At 37.2% G+C, this 21056-nt stretch overlaps 1 protein-coding gene across 3 annotated transcripts; it reads right to left on the reverse strand.

Annotated features, from left to right (window-relative positions):
• Window positions 1–1157: 1157 nt before the first annotated feature.
• On the reverse strand, window positions 1158–20760 carry LOC145992098 (uncharacterized). Of its 3 annotated transcripts, none has more exons than XM_083128330.1 (7): window positions 20532–20760; window positions 13384–13550; window positions 12147–12298; window positions 9090–9337; window positions 7878–8103; window positions 5930–6115; window positions 1158–2589 (listed from the first exon to the last, which is right to left on the reverse strand). In XM_083128330.1, the coding sequence occupies exons 1-7, from the start codon at window positions 20721–20723 to the stop codon at window positions 1958–1960; spliced, it is 1803 nt and encodes a 600-aa protein (XP_082984456.1). In that variant the 5' UTR covers window positions 20724–20760; the 3' UTR covers window positions 1158–1957. The 3 variants fall into 3 exon arrangements, with proteins under 3 accessions (XP_082984456.1, XP_082984455.1, XP_082984457.1); XM_083128329.1 differs by having other exon boundaries at window positions 20505–20759; XM_083128331.1 differs by lacking the exon at window positions 20532–20760 and adding an exon at window positions 20176–20488.
• Window positions 20761–21056: the final 296 nt, after the last annotated feature.

Raw genomic sequence — 21056 nt, forward strand, 5'->3', positions numbered from 1 at the left:
GTATTTTACATCACTTTCTACTGCCAGTAGCTGTGGTAGAGTGGTTAACAAAATGAGTTACAAAGGTAGAGCCTAGGTTCAAAGCTCTTGAGTACGACATGAATGTTTCATTGTTCTGCTCTGTTAACATCTAGTGTGATTCTAGTCAAGCAACACAATATGTACAGGGTGAGAAAAAGTCTATACTCCTGACATCAACATGTATTTTATTGTTCCTTTTAAGAAATGTAAATATTATTGAGCAAATGGCATAGAGAGATATGAGCAAACATTTTAGATCAAGGAGAATACCTGCTTTTTACAAATAGGATTGGGTGGTTGCTGATGATCATATTTTGCACCTTTTTTATGGCCCTGTAATTCGGATAACTTGTCTGCACATAACTGACAAATGATTTCTTCATGAACTGCAGACAGGAGTCATATATGACAATATGTGGTTCGAACAATATGACATACCATACCATTTCGCATTAGTGTGTGATTGCACCTTAAATTGCCTGGGGATCCACATATAGTCAACCACGTCATGACGATGTCTACAAAATGTGCAACATTTCGAAGCACTGTTGCCAAAATTAATCATATAAAATAAACATGTATGTGGATGCATAAGCATGCTTCATGTGTGTATTAATATCTTATTGTGTCTAATAGTGAAGTCGTAAATGATTTGTAAAATGGACAACCAAACCTATGTTTTGGGTCCATAAAAGGCAAGCCATGTTGATGGCAGGAGTACACCGACTTCATCCATCCTTTACAGTAGAATGGTACATAAATTTTTATCTCAGCGACACATTAAATAGTGATGTTCTTAGGACAATGTTCAGATAAGTGTTAAGGCGTGTGTTCAAAATGGCCACCTTCATCCCAGATCCACATGAAAATGGGCAAACATTTATTATTGCATGTGAGGTTTCATGTTGGGATATGCCTGTCTGCATTCTTAAATTACTCGTGTAAAAGGGATTAGCAAAGTAATTTGTGTTATTTTCCTTCAACTTATAGCTCATTAATGTTCATTACTTTATTTTTTTTGTGTGTGAAATTTGTACAACTTTACAAACAAAATGAAATAAATTGCATCACAGGATAAAGAACTTAAAAACAATTGTGTATACAGGACTAGTATGAAGCTTATATTGTTTCAAATATGAATAGTAAATAAAAATCCAGCATATAGCCTGGTTCACTAGTTTTTATTTTTCTGTGGCATCTTCCCAAAATAATGAATGTGGGTTTCCACCAAATAATTGTAAACAGTACACAGTACAAAATGAGTTATGGTACATCTGACATAATTCCTTATTCGTTACTAAAAATTTTACAAAATAAATTATAAGGTCACAACATAAATTTCAATAAGAGAATAGATAAAGTGAAAACTTAACCTTCAGCGTTTATTCAGATCATTGAACAAACTGCTTAATACTGAAAACTAAGAGTATGCAACAATGAAATGCATCGTTGCAATGTACTAATAAAGTCTAAATAAGTTTATAATTTTGGATTTCTTCCATGTAACCTGTCTCAAAATCACTTTCAATTTCTGAGCATCCTTGATGAAATCATTACTGGAAGGCTAAATTTACATTTCAACTATTCTTTACACTTTTGCTTTTTGTTCAACATTCTTTAATTTACTGATACATTAGAAAAAAATAGGAGTCAAATTTGAAAAATGTGCAACAAAGTAACAATATGCACATAAATTAAAAACAAACTGTACATTATGCTGCACACTATCTTGAAAATATCTCCATTTCAGTGAAGAATATCAACATTCTATGTACAAAATTGTATCACAATTATTTTTGTTTTGTCACATTCACTCTTTACTCTTCTCACATGTGCTCTCTCTCTCTCTCTCACACACACACACACATACATACACACACTTATAACCACCTTAACATTGGGCTTATCATCCCAAGCAACCTATTGGTAAAAAAAATTATTCATTGTCACTGCCTATGAGCCTGTAATATTCATCATTATCAAACTCTATTTGCAGAGGCGACTTTTGCCGTAAATTCTTCTTCTTGTTTAATTTAGACCTTAAATCACCTTCAACATTTTTTTTGCCCAGTGAATCTCTCAGATCTGTGTAGTCTTCGTCCTCCAGTGCCCATCCTGCCTCATCGTCCACAGCTACTTCGGAATCTGTTTCACTATGCACTTCTCGTAAGTGACGTCGGTCCAAACGATTCCACACTGAAGCCGAACCACTATTCTGAACCCTTCCTCGTGAATCACTACCAATGCGGTGCCTCAAGTCTTCCTGTTTCCTAGGTGGAGTCCTATTCTTTATAGGATCATCTTTTCTGCTCATTCGCACTGATTTAGTTGGTGGGTTCTTCTGGTTTTGTGCCTTACGCTTCTCTATCCGTGCTTGCTCATCGTCTGCATACATTCGCATTCTAGGTCGCTTGTTGCGTTTAGTCCATGCCACTGTGCCATTGGAAGAACTAGATGATTCAGAATCTTCTGCGGCCGATGATCGCCCTGAATGATGGTTTGAGCGTGTGATTTGTGGTGATGGTGGAGGTGTCATTTTTCTAGGTGGGCTCTCACGGTCATAGGGATCTGCAAGAAATGCAAGTAAGAGTACATGAGCTGCGCCAAGTGAAACCTGCATTATTTGATTTATTATGAGAATGAAGGATGTGATGAATTTGATGAAGGGACACTCACAAAGAACACCCATGCTCAGGCCAGGATTCAAACCCGGGATTCCTGGAGTCATAGCATTTTGTGCTAAACACTCCACCCCAGAGGTTGGCTACATTGCATTGTAATTCATTGGACACTTAAGCAGCATATACAGAGAAACCTCAATGTTACTTAAATCATTCTAAGGCATGCATACACAGACCCATAAATATAGTTAATGAAAGTAAGGAGGGCCAGAAGGACTAAATAGCAAATGAGAAGAAAATACTCTCACCAGACACTGAATGTTCAAATTTTTGCAGCTTCATCTGCAGTTGTGGATAAAATATGGTGGAAATGGAAGTGAGTGTTCAACCTGCAAAGTTGCCAGGTTGAGAGGGAAGATATAGTTGGCATGTAAAACCATGGTTGTTGAATACTGTGAGTGGTAGGATGTAGTGTGGGGGAAAGGTGATGTGAGGAGAAGGGTAAGAGATGGGGTCTGGTTGGGAAAGTTATCGAGTGGAACTGAAACCAGGGGGTGTGGTTGCACTCATGGCTGATATGTAGGCCTCCCCATCTTTTCCACCCTGAGGTGTTGGTGGATTTTGGGTAAGGGGTGGATGATCATTACACAGAAGTAGTCACAGTGGTGTGAATACAATGTAAGCTACCGAAGCAGTGCTTCCGAATGCAATAATGTAACAATATATTATGTCATTATAATCACACGATTATTCAATAATACCTAGATAAAACCGTTCCATTTCTTCGCTACACATAGGACAAATACCAGCCCCTGCAGGTCTGCACTGAGGTTGAGCCGAAGCGTTCTCCCTCTCACATCAGTTCAGTTGTGGCAGACAGTTGCACGCACCTCAAGGTCATGGGCCGTGTGCGTGAATTTCTGCTACAAACGAAGCTAGCGTCGGACAGGGAGTTGGTTTACTCTATACAGAGACAGAGTGTGTATCTGAGTGTTTCAACTCTTATTGTTTTCGGTTTTCCTCAGTTTACGGGTTTGGTTTGCTGAATGTATATGAAAGTGTGTGAAGGTACCAGGTAGTATCTAGTAATATATAACAATGTGTACTATAAAATAGCTTTTGTCCAAGTTGTTTTCTGCCCATTCTTTCTCAGAAAAAAATGAGATAATTAAGAATGGAGGTGGTTACCAAATTTGCTTCCCAGGAGAGAAGGATGGAATTTCAAATCTGTTGATCTTGCAGAGGTGATCTACCAAAGTGTCAAGGGTGAGTTGAAAACCAGGAACTGGTTATTTTCTATAAAATTTTGATTATAGTAAACTTGATATTAGGCCTATTATTTCAATATCTATTCTTTTAATTTAACCTATTATCAGTTGTGATTTTTATCTTTGATATTTATTCTTTTAATTTAAACTATTACCAGCTGTGATTTTTATCAAGACAAGCCTGCTCCTTGATTTACTATTGTATACTTAAAAATTATATATTTAGTGCTTTGGCTATCTAAATGGTCACTGCATGCCACTGAGTAGTCATTAAACGTGGTATTGTGACTGTTGGTACAGATGGTGACATTGACATCCAGGTTTTGGGTGTTTCCCTCAGTTAAAGGCCATCAAAGATGTCGCAGGTAAGGATATAGATGAGGTCTGAGGTGTGTCACGTTCCTTGTGGGTGGAGGGAAAAATTACCTGTGGCAGTGCGGATCTTCAAAGTCGGGGGGTGATGAGAATGGGTATTGTGAACCAGGATGTTGGAGGTTTGGGGGAGGGCATGTGTAAAAACAACTCTGAGCTTGTCTGGAAACATATTTCTGATGTCAGGATCACTGTGGAGAATGGGGAGGAGAGAATGTAGGGTGTGCATGATTTTGTTGAGGTTGGGATGACATTGAGTGACAGTTACTGTTAGTTTTCTTGGTGGGGGTGTACGAGTCAGTTCAGGATATTTGTTTTGTAAGCAGGGTGGAAGAGTAACCATGGTTGACCATGGTGTGGTGTTGGCACTTGGCAGAGGTGGCAGTAAGGGTTGGGAGGTAGATGAGGTGTTGTCCTCCGAGAGCCAGGGAGAATGGGATATCTTTCTTAATGTGAAATGGGAGATTTGGAGAAATGTCAGTACTGCATTGGTGGTTGGTTTGATGTGGATGGATGTTTTCAAATGCCCTTCCACAATGTGCATATCCACACCTATGATGATGATTTGATGGGGGAGTGGGTTCAGGTAAATTTGATGGAAGTGGTTGAGTTGGTCTAGGAAAGTATAAAAATGTCATCAATAAAACAGAGGAGTGGTTTCAAGGGTTGGGTATCCAGGTACTCTTGTTCAAGTTTGCCCATGAAAATGTTTACATAGGATGCAGCTATTCTTGTGCCCATGACTGTGTCCCAGAGCTATAGGCAATGTGTGACCTCAAAAGTTAAGTTGTTACATGTGAGAACAAGGTGGGCTATGTGGATCAGGAAATTAATGCTGTGATTGTACGGTTTAGGCCTGCTGCTGAGGTAAAATTTAATGGAGTGGTTACTGTGGGTGAGGGATGTTGGTGTAGAGGGAAGTGACATCAATGGTAGCAAGGAGGATGTCTGGGGGCAATGGTGGAAGGTCGTTGCTTTTCTGAAGAAAGTGCTTGGTGTTCCAATGGTAAGGACATCGATGTCCACAAAGACTGAAATTCTTTCGGTTGGTGAATTGTAACTGTTTGTAATGGGTCTGCTACTGTTGCCAGGTTTATGAATTTTGGGCAGTAGGTAAAAAATGGGGATACAGGGATGTCTGGAATAAGTGTGGATATAGTAGAAGCTGTCAGGCAGGGCTTCAGGTGTGAATGAAATAGGCAACAGTAGTGGTTTTGTAGGTGAAGGAGACTGCTGGCTGACGAGTGGCTTCAGCCAGGTAATCTGATTGGTAGTCATGGAAGTGAGATCTTGGGAGGACAGGGGGCAAAACTGGAGGACACTTGGGTGGGTTTCATGGGTTGTGGTCTGCTGAGAGGGTTTTTTTCTTCCCAAGAATTTAGCCTTGGACATTATGGGCAAAGGTGTGGTGTTGCAACATTGGTCCAATATGACTCGAAAGTGCTTGATCCCCAAGGAAGCTCCAAATGTATTTCAACATTCTACCACCCTTCTCAACATGCACATTGAAAACATGAAAATGTTCCTCCATGAAGAACATGACAAAAACAATTAAATGATAGAGACTTCATGCCTTTCTAATTTGTAATGAGATCCCATGACAAAATACAGAGTAAAAGGATGCACTGGCTGAAAAGAAGCACTCACCAGGTTTTCTCCTGCCTCTGTCACGATCCATATTTCCCCAACTCTCTGCTAGGCTACCCCATGGATTCTTCCCTTGTAATGAATTTCCCCATGGATTTTTCTCATCTTCCATTTCTCTCGGATCTATAACATTTTTCCCTTCTCGGAAACGTCGCTTTCTGGAACTTGTGATGATTCCCTTTATGCCTGGAATGAAAATAATAAAAAGTGAATCATTCAGCTGAAAGGAATTCAATTAAAACCATGAGTGCAAAACATGTGTCCTAAAATACCATGAACTGTTGCTGGCCTCAGTGGTGCTACGATGTCAGGGGTCCCAGGTTCGAATCCCAGCCTGGAGTAACCCTTCATTAATTTCATCATATCATCAATCATCCTCATCTTCACAATTATTGAAAACTGGCAGAAATGCGAAGTAAAATAAATCAAACAATCAATCAAACCCTGAACTGTTGGTTAGAGCCCATTTTTGTATTTTGTTATGAAAATCCATTATACTGACACATTGATAATTTTATGGTATCTTGTTCTCCGTGTAGCTAGATTTAGTAGAGCAATGTACAGTATTATAAGCAAGAAGTATGATGTCCTTCCCTCCTTCACCGCCCCTATACAATGCAGTAGTCATGGCTGAAATTGCCTTTTGATGTATTTACGACTCAGACTCAATTTGCGGGAACTTTAGGCTTTAGGAAGTGCTATGTATATAAAGTGCAATGCCACAAGAAAAGTCTTTGAAGAGCTCTTTGATTTGGCAGTGATTGGTGGATATTCCAAATATTACCTGCCTGTCAAATGTGTAACAAACAATTAAAAATTTATAAATATTTTTTGTAGAAAATACTAGTCGATTTTCATGCAATATAGCATAGTTTAAAGTAATAAGTAATGACTATTAAATCATTGTAATCGCCTATATATATACGTCGCACAAACAGTTAAAATTTAATCAGTTTTAAAATAAATAAAGTTGTATTCTTCATACATGTAATTTCAATTTTCAAAGCCTTTATACAATAATTCATTACTGCAACAACACACAAATTTAGGGGTGTGCAGGATCCCAAAATGTTTGCATCCTGATTTCAACTTTGGGAAATGACTTTCCAATTTTCAGGATCTGGAGTAGTCAGAAAATTTAAAAGGGTCATGTAATAAAAATGTTTTTCTCTCTTAGCAAATGCTTGGGAATGCAGTTTTCATTTCATAAATTTTGAAAACAATCCCTTCTGGAAAAAAAAAAAGTTTGAAGAATTTGAGATTTCCACAGTGTCAGGATATCCTGAACATTTTGTGACTTAGTTGAGAAATAATTTCCCATCCTAATCTCATTACAATAAAAAAAATCCAAGATCCTACGCTAATTGTTTAAGGTGATCTGGCGAAATAGAGATTAATTTTTATCAGTGAGTATACTGGCATTTTTCCTGGTAGCAATGTAGAATGGAAAGGGTGTTATCCGCGATTACACAAAAACCTACATACTAGACCAATATTTGCATTGAATAGTGGTGTAATCAGTGAACCAGACTGAAATGTGTGCATTCAGATCAGTGAATGTGAGGCGAGACATGCATCAAGAGCTGAAATTTTGGATGTAAATACACACCAGTGGGAGTCCTTATCAGATACTCCCTCTGTCCCATAATTATTGTCCGGTACACTTTTGTTTGTTGTCACAAAATACTTGTCCGATATTCAAACTGTGACATTTGTGTATACAGAAGAAGAAAATGAAACACGGGAATGAGTCATACAACGTTATTACTCAAGGATCAGTACAAATTGGCCGATCAAGTATCCAAAAGAACATAAATAAAAAGTTATCATTTTGGCATACCGGACTATAATTATGGGACAGAGGGAGTACATGTAAAACATAGAAGTGGTTGAGGTTTGCGAGTGTGAGGTGAAAAAAAAAATGATTTCTAATACGAAATATACATACCTCCGTAATTAGGATTTCCATACTTCTTGTAGTAATCACTCAACTTCTCAGCACGGGGAGTCTTTCGGTCAGAGCGGGTCGCGAACCTCATCAGGATTCCTTTGGACTTCGAACAGGTAGCCCCCAATCTCCACATACCAGGTGGGATTGGCACTTGGATGTCTGCAGCTTTAATGGATTCCTCCTCTGGTTCATCAGAATACTTAGAATTTTCAACATTACCATTCTGGAAGAAACCATAGATAGTAGATAAAATTCGGACACGAGGAGCTACAAATAGAGATTTATGGCAAGGCAGGAAGCTCAAATTAAGGAGAGAGAGGAATATACACTCGAAGCCTTATAGTACATGTAACTTGTCTGTTGTAGTTGGTCCTCAGGCTACTTCCATGGTGGGTTGTAATAATGACGTACACTGCTCCAATTGGTTATGGATTTGCCTTTACCTTGCAATCTTGCAATAAACAAGAGATTATTTTCTCCCAACTTCCAGCCACTAACAAATGTCTTTCTAATTAATAACTCAGCTAAATCACTTACGGTGATTATTTGTACAACCCATCATGGAAGTGCAGTGCCACATTTCAACCTGGTGGTGGAAAATTGAACTATTTTTTATATCGCCATCCTCTTCCCCATAGTCTGCATAGTGGATTCACCAATTCATTTTCAATTCATTTCAGAGTTCTATGATGCCTGAAACAGGCTGCAGAAGGCTTTGTTGGGTAACATTAATTCTGGCCACCCGATATGACAAGGAAATAGATGATTGTGGGCTGAAAGTACCAAGGAAGGTATTTTACATACATGAGTCTATGATTATTGTCACATTAAGATGATATTTGAAATGTATATGCTTGAGGGTGAGACTTGAACGAGTACAAGCAAGTGAGCGAAAGAGGTCCTGTGCAGGACACTAAAATATATGTAAGCAAATAACTAACTATATCCGCAAGGCTTCCTGTTAATGGTTAGAGGCCACCATCCACTTGCTAACTTGTTGCTTCACTAGAAGTAATGTTTCTGACCTGTCCATAAACCCCCAACAGTCATTTTGAATAACCCTGTACATTATGGAGAAATCTGAAGATGAGAAACAATTCCATCATCACTCATAATAAGGTTTTGATAACTTTCAATGTATACCTCATAGATAGGTTGGAATTAACTTCAAAGAAATGTACCTTCTTTCATGAAAACTAAAGCCCTTACCTCTTCCTTGTTATTTTCTTCTGGCACTAATTCATTCTTCTCTGCGGAAGTCTCTTGTTCTCTATCTTCCATCTCCACATCCTCATCCACGCTGCCCTTATTTACCACCACTGCATTGTCCTTAACGTTTTCTTCTTTATCCTTAAGGAATGGATCCTTTGCACGATATTCTTCAAGGCCCACAATTGTTTTACTAAGACCCAGCATAGCCCTTGAGGCGGATAAACTGTCCATCCACACAACATTACCTGAAAACAAAAATGCACGGCATTTGAACGATCAACAGTGAATTTAAGCAGCAAGTAAAATTCAGAATACTCCATTGTTTACATTTAAAAGCCTGCAGAAGAGAGCATCTTCTCTTTTTACGTTTATCAGGGGACAAGTAATAACCGTAGACTACAAGAGAAATAATTCTAGAATGCAAGCAATACAAGAAAAATTATTGAATGTATAATGCGGGAAAATGTAAAATCTGGGTTGCACTGTAGTTTTTGTGCTTAACATTTTTTTGAACAATAAATTTGGTTATATTTATTTCTTTATTTATTCCAAGTTTCAGATACAGCACTTGCAAGGCCATTTTACATTGAAAACTCTAATAAATCAACAAGTCAAGATGGTTTTAGGTAAAAACAAAAAAAGGATACATATAAACATGATAAGACAAACAAGAAAACAAACAAAATATTTACATATTCGTTATTAGAGAAGATCGGAAAATACTTTCAGGGGCAAAAATGTCGATGTTTGTGGGTAGTTTATTATAGAACTGGGGCAGCCTGTGGAACAGAGAGTGCTGTATAAGGGAAAGCCTAGCGGTAGAGGTGTGGAACAATTAAGTGTTCGAGAGGGAATTCTGAAATTGAATTCTGTTAAGTAGAAATTCAGAGTTTTTTATAGAAAAATTTCATATCAGCCATATTGTGTCAAGTCTACAGTAACTGAATGTCAGGTTTCTGAAGATGCCGCAGAGAAGGAATTCTATGATGAACAATGGTGGTAAAGAAGCTGAAGACGGAATCCATGCTAGAGAGATTTGTATTGGATGCCATGGCCCAGACTGGAGAGCAATATTCAAGAATCTGAGAAATGCATGACTTGAAAAATAGGCTAAGAGAAGTTGGAGTAACAATTTCAGTGAGTCTGTAGAGGAGGCCTAAGAGGCGCATTACACTTTTAGTTGTAGCTGCGATGTGTTTTGATAGTGGAGAGAGAGTGTGAACAGACTGACTGCATGTCGGTGAGTGGGTTGGTTGAAGCATGCGAGGTGAAGTTTTCGTGAAAGAAACTGTTGAATAAGTGCACTCTTTTATCTCCAAAGGCTGTTTCCGATTTGTACTTGATTTCCATGGGGACGCGTGATTTTTGTTTTCTTGAATTTAACAATGTAAAGAATTTCTTTGGATTGGTAAGGCACTGTGCTGTTACATTGTCTACGTAGTCCTTATATTTTTTCTTAAGTATATACTTGGAGTGACGTCTAATGCTACAGAAAGTTTGGTGCGTATGCACATTGTGTCTTTGTTTCCACAGATTCCAGGCTTCCTTTTTGTTTTTTAACACCAGAACTTCATTGTCAAACCACACTGGATATTTTGTCGATTTTGGTTTCCTGGTCGGCACGAAGTCGTTAATCACGGCATGCAGTATGTCCACAAACATTTCCACTGATTTGTTGACGTCATCATCCTGCACCAGACACCAAGGGTAGAAATGAATAGCTCGGCGAATGTCATCCCATGGTGCATTCTGCCACAGGCGATAAGGCTGCTTTTGCGGCCGAGACTTTCTCTTCTCCACGGGGGGCAAATACACAAGGACATCTAGGGAGTCGTGGTAAAATGTTTCTTTCCAAGGTTATTTCTAGATCAGGCAGTGTTGCCAGGACGTAGTCTAAGTTGCTATCACCGTGTGTCTTATGCATGTTGAATTGCTTCAAACCAATGCCATTCACGAATGTGTCCATGAACCATTGATCAGCTGGGCAGCTTGTAATACCAGTCGTGGGAGTGTTAGTATTAGTAAACATTATATATCTACCCTACCATTCTTAACATAATGAAGAGTACAGGGAGAAAACCTGATAAGTCCAATTTTATCGATTTGCTGTTGTTGATGGCATTACATAGTTCCGTCATTGTAGTTTTGTATGGTGTAACTGTACAGACGAAAAACTCTGCAAGTTCAGAGTTTAAAAATGGCTCAGATAGGTTAAGAATGAGTGGACCTACAGTTTAAAGTGGATTCTGAACCACTGTGCAACGTCTCCACACTGGGGATCAAATTCAGAACCTCTAAATTACAAGCCAACACGGTCAGCCAATTTACTATCGAGGAGTTTACCTCAGATGCATTCTACAGCCGAAATACTAAACATAATATCAACACCATGAAATTTGACTTACAAGAGTTTTTGCTGTTTATCAGGCATTCTGGTCATAAAATTCAATTATAATAAAAGAAAAGGAAGACACAATGAAGTTATTAGCAACACCAGTTGTACATCTTACTGCTCGATCTAATTTATGAATGGATAAAAAATCAGAGTTAGTGATAAAGTTTCCTCTCCCACACATTTTATAGGAAAAAGCTTTATTACTGAATTTATAATTAATTTATAGTATTTCAAATATAAAGTAATATGAAAGACTACTTTCAACAAATAACCTAACGAATCCAACTAGGAAAGAAAACATTTTAATATTCTTTGTCCGACACCGCAAAGAAGCAAGAACAAAATCATCTAACTCAGAACAGAGAAAATGTCCAGGTAGTCAAAAACTGAATATCGGTATGTAAGACCCTTTTTTAATGGAAAAAAAGTGCATCTTATACGCTGGCAAATAAGGTATTTCCAACATTTTGATTTCTCTGTGGTGACTGTAGCATCATGATTATGTTAGAGATAGAAGTGTGACAGAAAATAACAAAAAATTCAACTGGTAAATATTTCCTTCTTACCAGAAGAAAAATAAAAAATGTGTTTATCTGCTCATAGACTATGCAGACATTTTGTATAAATTCTAGCAATTACAAATATAAAAAAATACTTACATGAATAATCATTAATCCATTCAATTGATGCAGGTGCATAGTCTCTGAAATAATCAAATATATCCTGTGTACTCATATCTTCCGTGCCTCTCATGTGAATGGCTTCCAAACGATGCAGCTTCTCAGGTGTGTCAATTGGTTTAATACCCAAACTGAAATGTACACATCAATAAAAACAACACTGGATATCAAAACAAACCAAGGTGAACTTGATTGACATACACATTATTTTTTTTACATTAATAATAATAATAATAATCCATGGCTTGACAGCCCTCGAAGGGTCTTGCCTATTTCCCTTCCCAGATTCCGAACTACAGGTGTGGAGATCTTCAAGCAGTAATGAGGTGCCGTGAGGATCAGCACGTTAAACCCTCAGCCGTTATATAGAGATTTCTGAGACTAGGTTACGCTACTCACTAGTATAGTTTCCTTGCAATGGTTGGTTGCCACCAGTCCTATACACAGGACGAAAACCCAGACTGAACCCACGCAGACTCGAACACATGGCGTCCCGCAGTCTGAGTCCAAAGCACAACACCTTAGACTGCACAGTCATGGTTTTTAATAATTTTTGAGACTTAAGACTGAACACCCAAATTTAAATCCCATATTCAGTCAAGATGTGCATTTTTAAATGCTGATCACAATTATAATTAATGAATTGCAAAGGATCTAGTTATCTAACTCCGGAAGTGTAATATGACTAGCCATGTGAGGTTGTGTTGTTGTATGTGTAGCTTGAAAAAGTTCTGGGAAACCAGAACGAAACGCCACAGATGAAATCAAATAAAAACCACTAAAAATAACTGTGTTACATTATTTTGCATGTACAAAAAGTGGTTATGCGAACCTTCAAGAAGAACATCTCTAACTCAGTATTCTGAAAGAATTTCACCATATCTAAAGTGAAGAACTGTTCCATAAAAATGCAACTTTCTACTACATTAAAATATTTTCTCCCCATGGTTGTCCCCAAGTACATAGTTATTCAGAGGCTGGGTGAACCACGAGCCATTTCATGCAGACATGGTCATAAAAATTCTCACCTGAATAAACTTCTGAATCTTTAGCCTAAATCCTGCACGAAAGGCAATAGGATGTTGAAAGTAAACAATAACAAAGTAGCAAGATGCAACTGTGCCCATCATTAAAAGTTCCATAGCGGCATTTGTCTGGGTGAATGGTCAACTTAACAAACATGAATATCATTCAATTTCTCTCTCTCTGAACTTACCTTTCATGCAATCTCTTCAGCTGCTTCTGTGAAAGTGGTTTTGTCTCTGAAGCATCCAATCCAAACCTCTTGGCCCTTTCATCTAGTTTTGCTTCAACATCTTTCCCAAATATATCAACTCCCGTAACAAAACCTCCAGCCTTGTTCTCATAGCGTTTCTCACGTTCCTATTATAAATAAAAAAAAGGAATTACAAAGATTCACTTCATGGCATTATTGAACATATGTATTATTTGCAAATTAACCTTTACAAATCGATAATAAAAGCTACTATTTCTTGGATAGTCAGTAGAAGCTCAATTATATAGTAACAATAAACTTCAATAAGTGAGGAATTTTCTTCAAGTGTCGACTGGACCTTTGGCCAACACAAGGGAAGTTTTTCTTTTTTTGAATATTCCTCTCCTTTCAAAAAACTGTTGTCATATACAAAAAATTACATGTGCTTAGAATTCCTTCTAGAGCATTCATATGAATTTTCATGTGCTTTGCTTTCGCTGGTGCCTAGATATTTTCAGTAGTATAGTTTTGTGATTACATAAATCTATCAAACTAATTATAATATCTAGACAAGAGCGAAAGCAAACCACATGAAAATTCACGTGAATGCTCTAGAAGGAATTCTACGCAGATGTAATTATTTGGATTTTGGAATATCATAGCAATTTTTAGAAAGGAGACAAACATTCAAAAAAATCTGCCCTCGCATCGGCCAAAGGTGCAACCCGACCTTTAATTTCTAAAACTCTCAGACCAACTGCTTGGTGTAACCGATGCTTCAAGTACATATTTAAAATTATCTTGGCTTGGATAATATGAAAGTTTTAGTGTATACACTGAAAACACTATTAAGCCTTGTTTCCATGTTTAATAAAACACTCAAACTGCTGACCAAGGTAGAATTTATTGTCAAATAAACACACCATAAACGTGACGTTTCAACCTTATACAAGGTCTTCCTCAGATTCTGAACCAATTTTTTTAAAAAAATTGTGTGAATTTGGTTCAGAGTATGAAGAAGATTTTGTATAAGGTTGAAACATCACATTTATGGTGTGTTTATTTGACACCAAATTCTACCTTGGTCAGCATTTTGAGTGTTTTGTATACACTGATACAAAAGATCCTCCACAATCTGTTCATAATTGAACTGGGGGAAGGCAGAAGTTATATACATATGTGCAAGGCATCATAAAACAGCCCTTTATGGACCAGAGCCTGCCAAGCAACTTTCCATGTGGTCAGCACATAGAGTCTCAATGCTGATGTTTCTAAGGTTTTCAAGTAGCTCTCCAACTGCCCTTGTGATGCCAAGTCAATACTCACATTTTGGAGCTCTCACTTGGGTTTGAACCTAGGACACCTCCCTTTAAAGACAAAAGTACTAACCTCAAGGGTATGTGGGAGCTCTTTGTAAGATATAAAGAAAATTAAACAAAATCCCTAAACCTAACAAAGAGAACGTAGAATTTGTGCTGTAACAAGTGGATAAGAAAGACTGTGAAAGGATATAATTTAAGTGAAATTAGCAAGCAGTGTTCACGCAAACATCAAAGCATTTTCCAAACCTCTGATGGAACTTTTTGGTCAATTCTCATTCTTTTTATACTTCTGTATCCTATTCTTTTGTTCCATACTCTGACCTCACTAAAGTATTTTACAACCTGCTGGTTGAAAGAAATATGATAGAAATAGCACAAATTGTAACTAAATGACTCAAGTTTCAATTGTGTCATTTCGATATAGTTTTGCATGTGAATTAAATTCTATACATGTCTATAAGCATGCACTGAAAATATTTCCTGATTTCTTACTGCATTTTTTGTGCGTAACAATTTTTCCTTACCATCCTTTTATGGTTGGTTCTGTGAGAAGGTTAGGTGAGTTTGGTTCTTAGCATTATAATTATGCTCTTGTGAAGAAAAATGCTTCAGACAGCAGCAACTTTTGAACACAAACACTTTCATAGTCTTCTTCTCACAACATTAATTCCTTATAAATTAAAATTTTCTGCATCTTTAAAATGTACAAAATAGTTTCTACATACTTCAAACTAACTTCCGCCATCATTTCCAGTATTTGAAAATTCATTCCTCACATTCATGCTCAACTTGTACAATCAAATATTTGATACATTAATGTTACACAGTAACCTAAAGCAGATTATGCATTTGCAATTTCACATATGTTGAGAAAACAAAAGCTCCACAGTGGATTAATATTGCACTGTGTTGTGCAGTTTACCATACATTATACTTTCTTACAAAATTTAGTATAATTACGTCTAGTCAGCATGGATTCATAGAAAATAAGTCTACAGAAACTGCACTCTATGAATTTATTTCTAACATTTTACATTCAATGGATTCAAAATTAAATACTGTAAATATTTTCTGTGACCTTTCAAAAGCCTTTGACTGTGTTAACGATAAAATACTAGTTGAGAAATTATATAAGTATGGGATTAGAGGCACAGCCAATGATTGGTTTAAATCATATCTATCAAAAAGAATGCAGTATGTTGAAGTTACTCATAATGCTAGTCATTATCAATCAAATATTTTACCTGTAAAACATGGTGTATATGCTTATGTAATATGCTTATATATCATTGCTTTTATTCGGTTGTGGAATTTTTTCAAATCAAATTTGATTAATTATCAATTGCTATCTACATTTTGTATTAGTAAGGTATAATACGTATATAATACATTGTAATGTTATATGACGTTTCCTATACCAATCTTGTAATTAGTGTTACATGTATGGTTTTTACAGGCAATAAATCTATCTATCTATCTGAAATTGAGACATATTTGGGTAAATGGTCAATATTTAATAAGATTATTAATAAAGACGACAAGAAAAACACTAATTAAGGAGCTATTGATCTTGAAAGCCTAAGCCATTTTAATGCTTTGGAGCACCATTTTTACTTGAGGAGCATGAAATATGTAAAATGTCACCACATACATGCTGCTTAAAATACAAATAAAATATTGCAAGATTTGTGATAGGAAATACATGTTGAAGATTTTAAACCTTACTCCAAATAATTGTACTCTGATATTTCCATGGAAGATCAGAAAGTTCCTTTAAAATTTTTAGGTTGTAACTTGTGCTGAAATTTTCATTCAGCAGGTCTGTAGGTTAAACCATTTCATTGGATGACTGTAGGCAATGTGCTCCTGTTCTTCTTCATGAATGAGATAATCTACCGGGTGTCCGAGAAGTCTTTGTATGAAAACAAACATTAACTGTATCCGCTATATGCAACATAGACATGAAAAAATAGTACCAAAATGTTCGGAAACTATTCAAGATTTTTTTGTTTCAGATTTCTGTACCGTTGCAGTAGTGTAGCAGTGCCAGTGTCCAGCAAACCGGAAATGTACACAAATCAGAAAAAGGCTGAGTGTGTCCTGTGGTTTCACGAGAGCAGGTCACATAAAACAGTGCAGAGACAGTTTCAAACATCGTGCGTATCTGGGGTAAAGAGCCCCCTCATGAGGTGAGGAAGTCGACCATGGGCAACCCGAAGGTGAACGTTTGGTGCGCGCTGCTGCATGACAGAATAATCGAACCATTCTTTTTCTGTGAGGACACCGTAACATCTGGAGTGTATCTCGACATGTTGCAATTGTTTGCTGTTCCTCAATTGCTAGAATACCACCCAGATGTTATCTTTCAACAAGACGGTGCACCGCCACATTGGAGTCTGGAGGTTCGTTCCTACCTTGAACAGACATTTCCTGGAAAATGGATTGGTCGAGATGAACCGACGGCGTGGCCTGAACGATCTCCAGACATAACCCCTTTAGATTTTTTCTATGGAGTTATGTGAAAGACAATGTCTACAGAACTCCTGCATCCGATCTTGCAACTCTGCAACAACGGATAACCCAAGTCATCACATCAATCCCTCCATTGATGTTGGCTAATGCATGGCGAAAAGTTGAATTTCGACTAGATGTACTCCTTGCTACCAAGGGTGCTCACGTGGAGATTTATTGATTTATTTCCTATTGCCAATAAAACTTGAATAGTTTCCGAACATTTTGGTACCATTTTTTCATGTCTGTGTTGCATATAGCGGATACAGTTAATTTTTGTTTTCATACAAAGACTTCTCGGACACCCGGTATTTTTCTTGGGTTATCCTTTGACACTCGGATCCATGGTTTCTTCATTTTGTTTATTACTTTAGTGAAAAATATTTCTGGCAATAAAAATGTTTAGGCAAACACTATAATAAAGAGTTTTCCAATAAGAATATGATTTTGCAACTATGGCAACTATGCTTCAAATGGTATTACTGCCACTATGTTGTCATTTGTGTGGTAAGAATTTACAATATAGAGAAAGTCTCCAATTTCGTTAATTTTCGGTATACTAACTAATTTTGGCCTCCTAATCATGAATCTGTTGTAAAAAACCGGGGGTCACGTCTGGAAAGTGTACAAAAATTGTTCGTTAGCACCAAAAGCCATCCACGGGTAGCCCCACAAACCATTGACGTTAGCCCCAAAAACCATCCACGGGTAGCCCCACAAACCATTGACGTTAGCCCCCAAAACCATCCATGGGTAGCCCCACAAACCATTGACGTTAGCTCCAAAAACCATCCCCGGGTAGCCCCACGAACCATTCACACGAGGTTAGGTTAGGCCTGTTAGGTTAGGTTCCATTAACACTCATTTCACCCCTAAATTCATTGAAAAAAATAGGGATCATACTAGAATTGAACATCATAAATCATTTTCTTGTAAAACAACGGCATGGTTGGACACAATGACAGGAGATTACATTTTTGTTCGTAAAACTACGCATATACACCTATATATATAAAAAAAATCAATCGGCTTTTTTTCAAATTTTCAGACATGAGCCCCGGTTTTTTTCAACAGATTCGTGATTAGGAGGTCAAAATTAGTTAGTATACCGAAAATTAACAAAATTGGAGACTTTCTCTACATTGTAAATTCGCTCCATTTGTGTTTAGTATACTGTGACAATTCATCATGGCTAAATACACACTTCAAGAACGTTTGGTTATTATCCAAAAATTTTATGTAAATACTTTTTTTGTGAATACTCAATGTGCACTTTGCGAAAACTATGGTCCACATAATCGCCCTTCTGTGCTTGCTATTCGTCGAATCGTTGAAAAACTTCTTTTCTGGTTAAGTGTATATGTAAGCAAACAAAATTGTCGTTTTTGGTGTGAAAACAATTCACAAGAGATTCATGAGAAGACCTTGCATCCGCAAAAGGTCACTGTATGGTGTGGTTTATGGCATGGTGGCATCATCGGACCATTTTATTTTTCCAAAATGAAGTAGGAGATGCAGTTACAGTGACTGGTGAGCGGTACAGATTGATGTTAACAGATTTTTTGTGGCCAAATTTAGATGAAATTGATTTGGATGACATGCAGTGGTACTTGTTTACTATCCTTTGGACACATTCATTTATTTTTACAGAAGAAACTACTTACCGTAATAAGTTCCTGTAGCATTGTCGAACATTGGGAAGGTGTTTTGTGTGATGTGGGAATGTTTCATAGCTGAAATTCATGTTAGGTTAGTTCTGTTAGGTTAGGAAACATAGTTAAAATTTGGTGTCGTGTTAGAATCAGGATCTAGAAATTGGAAATAATTGCGAACCATTGGTGCTAGCCCCACGAACCATTGGCACGTGGTTAGGTTACTTCTGTTAGGTTAGGAAACATAGTTCAAATTTCATCAAAACAACGTTGATACTCCTTCAGGAATGTTCCGCGAAGCAGATACGTAAGTACGAATGTCAAAAATTGACGAAACCAAAAAATTAGAGGTGTCCGAAGGATAGTAAAGTTTTACCCATGCAGTTCCAAACAGACCACGAACCCTTGATGCATTAAGATTGAACACTGAAAGCTGCATTCGTGACATTAGGCCCGAGTTATTGCACAGTCATCGAATTGGGTTCATCGGATTCACTCGTGTGCACGAAGTCGAGGTGGACACTTACAAGATGTGTTATTCAGAACAAAATGTAATAAACTATGCTTCAAAATAATATAAAAAGGTTGGTTGTATCTGAAACAGTATTTATTTCATTTTATTGTAAAATCGTATCATTCTTATTGGAAAACCCCACTTCACACAAGCATATGGCCATTGAGGTTTCTGCTCGTTTTCAGTTTTGGAATTTTGTTTGCTGCTTCTCGTGGAGGTAACATACATGTACTTTACAATTAATTTTTGTGGTACATGGTGTACATGATTTTCTAAAAATATGTAAACTCCTTGCAGAACTATGAAAAAAATATGCAAGAGCTACAGGGAAACTGTTCACCTTCTCAGCAATGGCCTTGCAAACAAAAAAAATAAAAACAAAAACAAAAAAAATAAAAACAAGAAAAATAATTTTGTTGTCCATGAATGTTTTATGGAGTTCCACACTTTGTGAATCATTACTTAGTTTTCCTTCTGCCAATAGTTTTCATAATTATTAAAATGTTGTTTTAATCACTCACTTCAAGAAAATATAGTAATTAAAGTAACTGGCTTGCTGTCATTTCACTTATAATATATGGTAACACTTAATACCCTTTATTTCAATATTAAGAGACTGTGTATCAATCATAAATGGGGGTAACATGCCACCTCAATGTTACAGTGGAATACGATAAACCAGCTCCTGGAAGGATTCAACGAACTCATGTGTAATTTGTAAATTTCTTTTTTAAAAAAATTATAGCTTCAAATCTGTCAAATTCTGAGTGATCCATTTATGCTTTGTACTTACGGGTGTATTACACATCTAGTTGACTTCACGAGTGTAACAAACTTTTCCAGAGGAAAAACAAATTAAGCACACACATTCTTCTCAATGAGCTGCATCTGAACTGACCAAGTAATGATCTAAATTCCACTCCTTATGGAAATATACCGGAGAGAAATGTTTCAACAGACATCTTATTTTTAAAGCATGAACATTTGGAAGAACACCAGGCAGTCTGTCCTTCTGTTCCAGTACCGGCAGCAATTACACTCACAACACCTGCATCAAAAATGTGAAATAAAGGTCAAGACACGTACGTACATCGATATATTTCCAAACTCCAATAAACTAACCCTTTGCTCAATGCTAGGAGTTCTTACTATGTTTTCGGCAGGTTCGTCATCTTTGGAATCACTGACTTCGCCTTCCTCTATTTCTTTAGCATCCTCTTTGTTGTTAGTTTTCTTCTCCTCGCCTTGATCTTCGTCATCCGTTTCCATTGCTTCATCCAAGTCATTTTCTATTTCGATCTTTAGATTTGGTAGCTCGCTAGCAACAGGAACAAACGCCATTTTTACTGCATTGCAATAACACCAGGTCGTACGATTAGAAAGAAAATTCTCGGTAATAGTTCCTCACTGGACCTCAGTTCAAAGAGGAGTCCGATCTGCTTCAAATCGTAGTATTGTGATTTATTATTTATTTATTTGTGAATTTTTGGGGCTTCAGGCATATTCGGTTCTAGAAATATTTTCGGTGTCCCGAAAAGTCGGCAATATTTATCTCCCCGATCCCGGTACAGACTTTTCGAGTTCCTGCACGCCAGAAATGCGCAAGTAATCATTCGAACAAGTAATGTCATGTAAAAATTGAGAATCAAGTGTCGAGGAGAAAGAAATTTGTCT

This window comes from Lepisma saccharinum, chromosome 9, assembly GCF_977018435.1.
Source record: "Lepisma saccharinum chromosome 9, izLepSacc3.1, whole genome shotgun sequence".
In the NCBI taxonomy this organism is placed as follows: Eukaryota; Metazoa; Arthropoda; class Insecta; order Zygentoma; family Lepismatidae; genus Lepisma; species Lepisma saccharinum.

Bases quoted from the DNA above. Each gene is read 5' to 3' on its own strand.
- LOC145992098 (XM_083128329.1), bottom strand. From the start codon at position 20,723: ATGGCGTTTGTTCCTGTTGCTAGCGAGCTACCAAATCTAAAGATCGAA. The intron at 12,299-13,383 runs GTAAGTTCAGAG...TGTACATTTCAG, and splicing joins CTGAAGAGATTGCATGAAAG to TTTGGGTATTAAACCAATTG. The intron at 8,104-9,089 runs GTAAGGGCTTTA...GGTTTCTTCCAG, and splicing joins AAGAAAATAACAAGGAAGAG to AATGGTAATGTTGAAAATTC.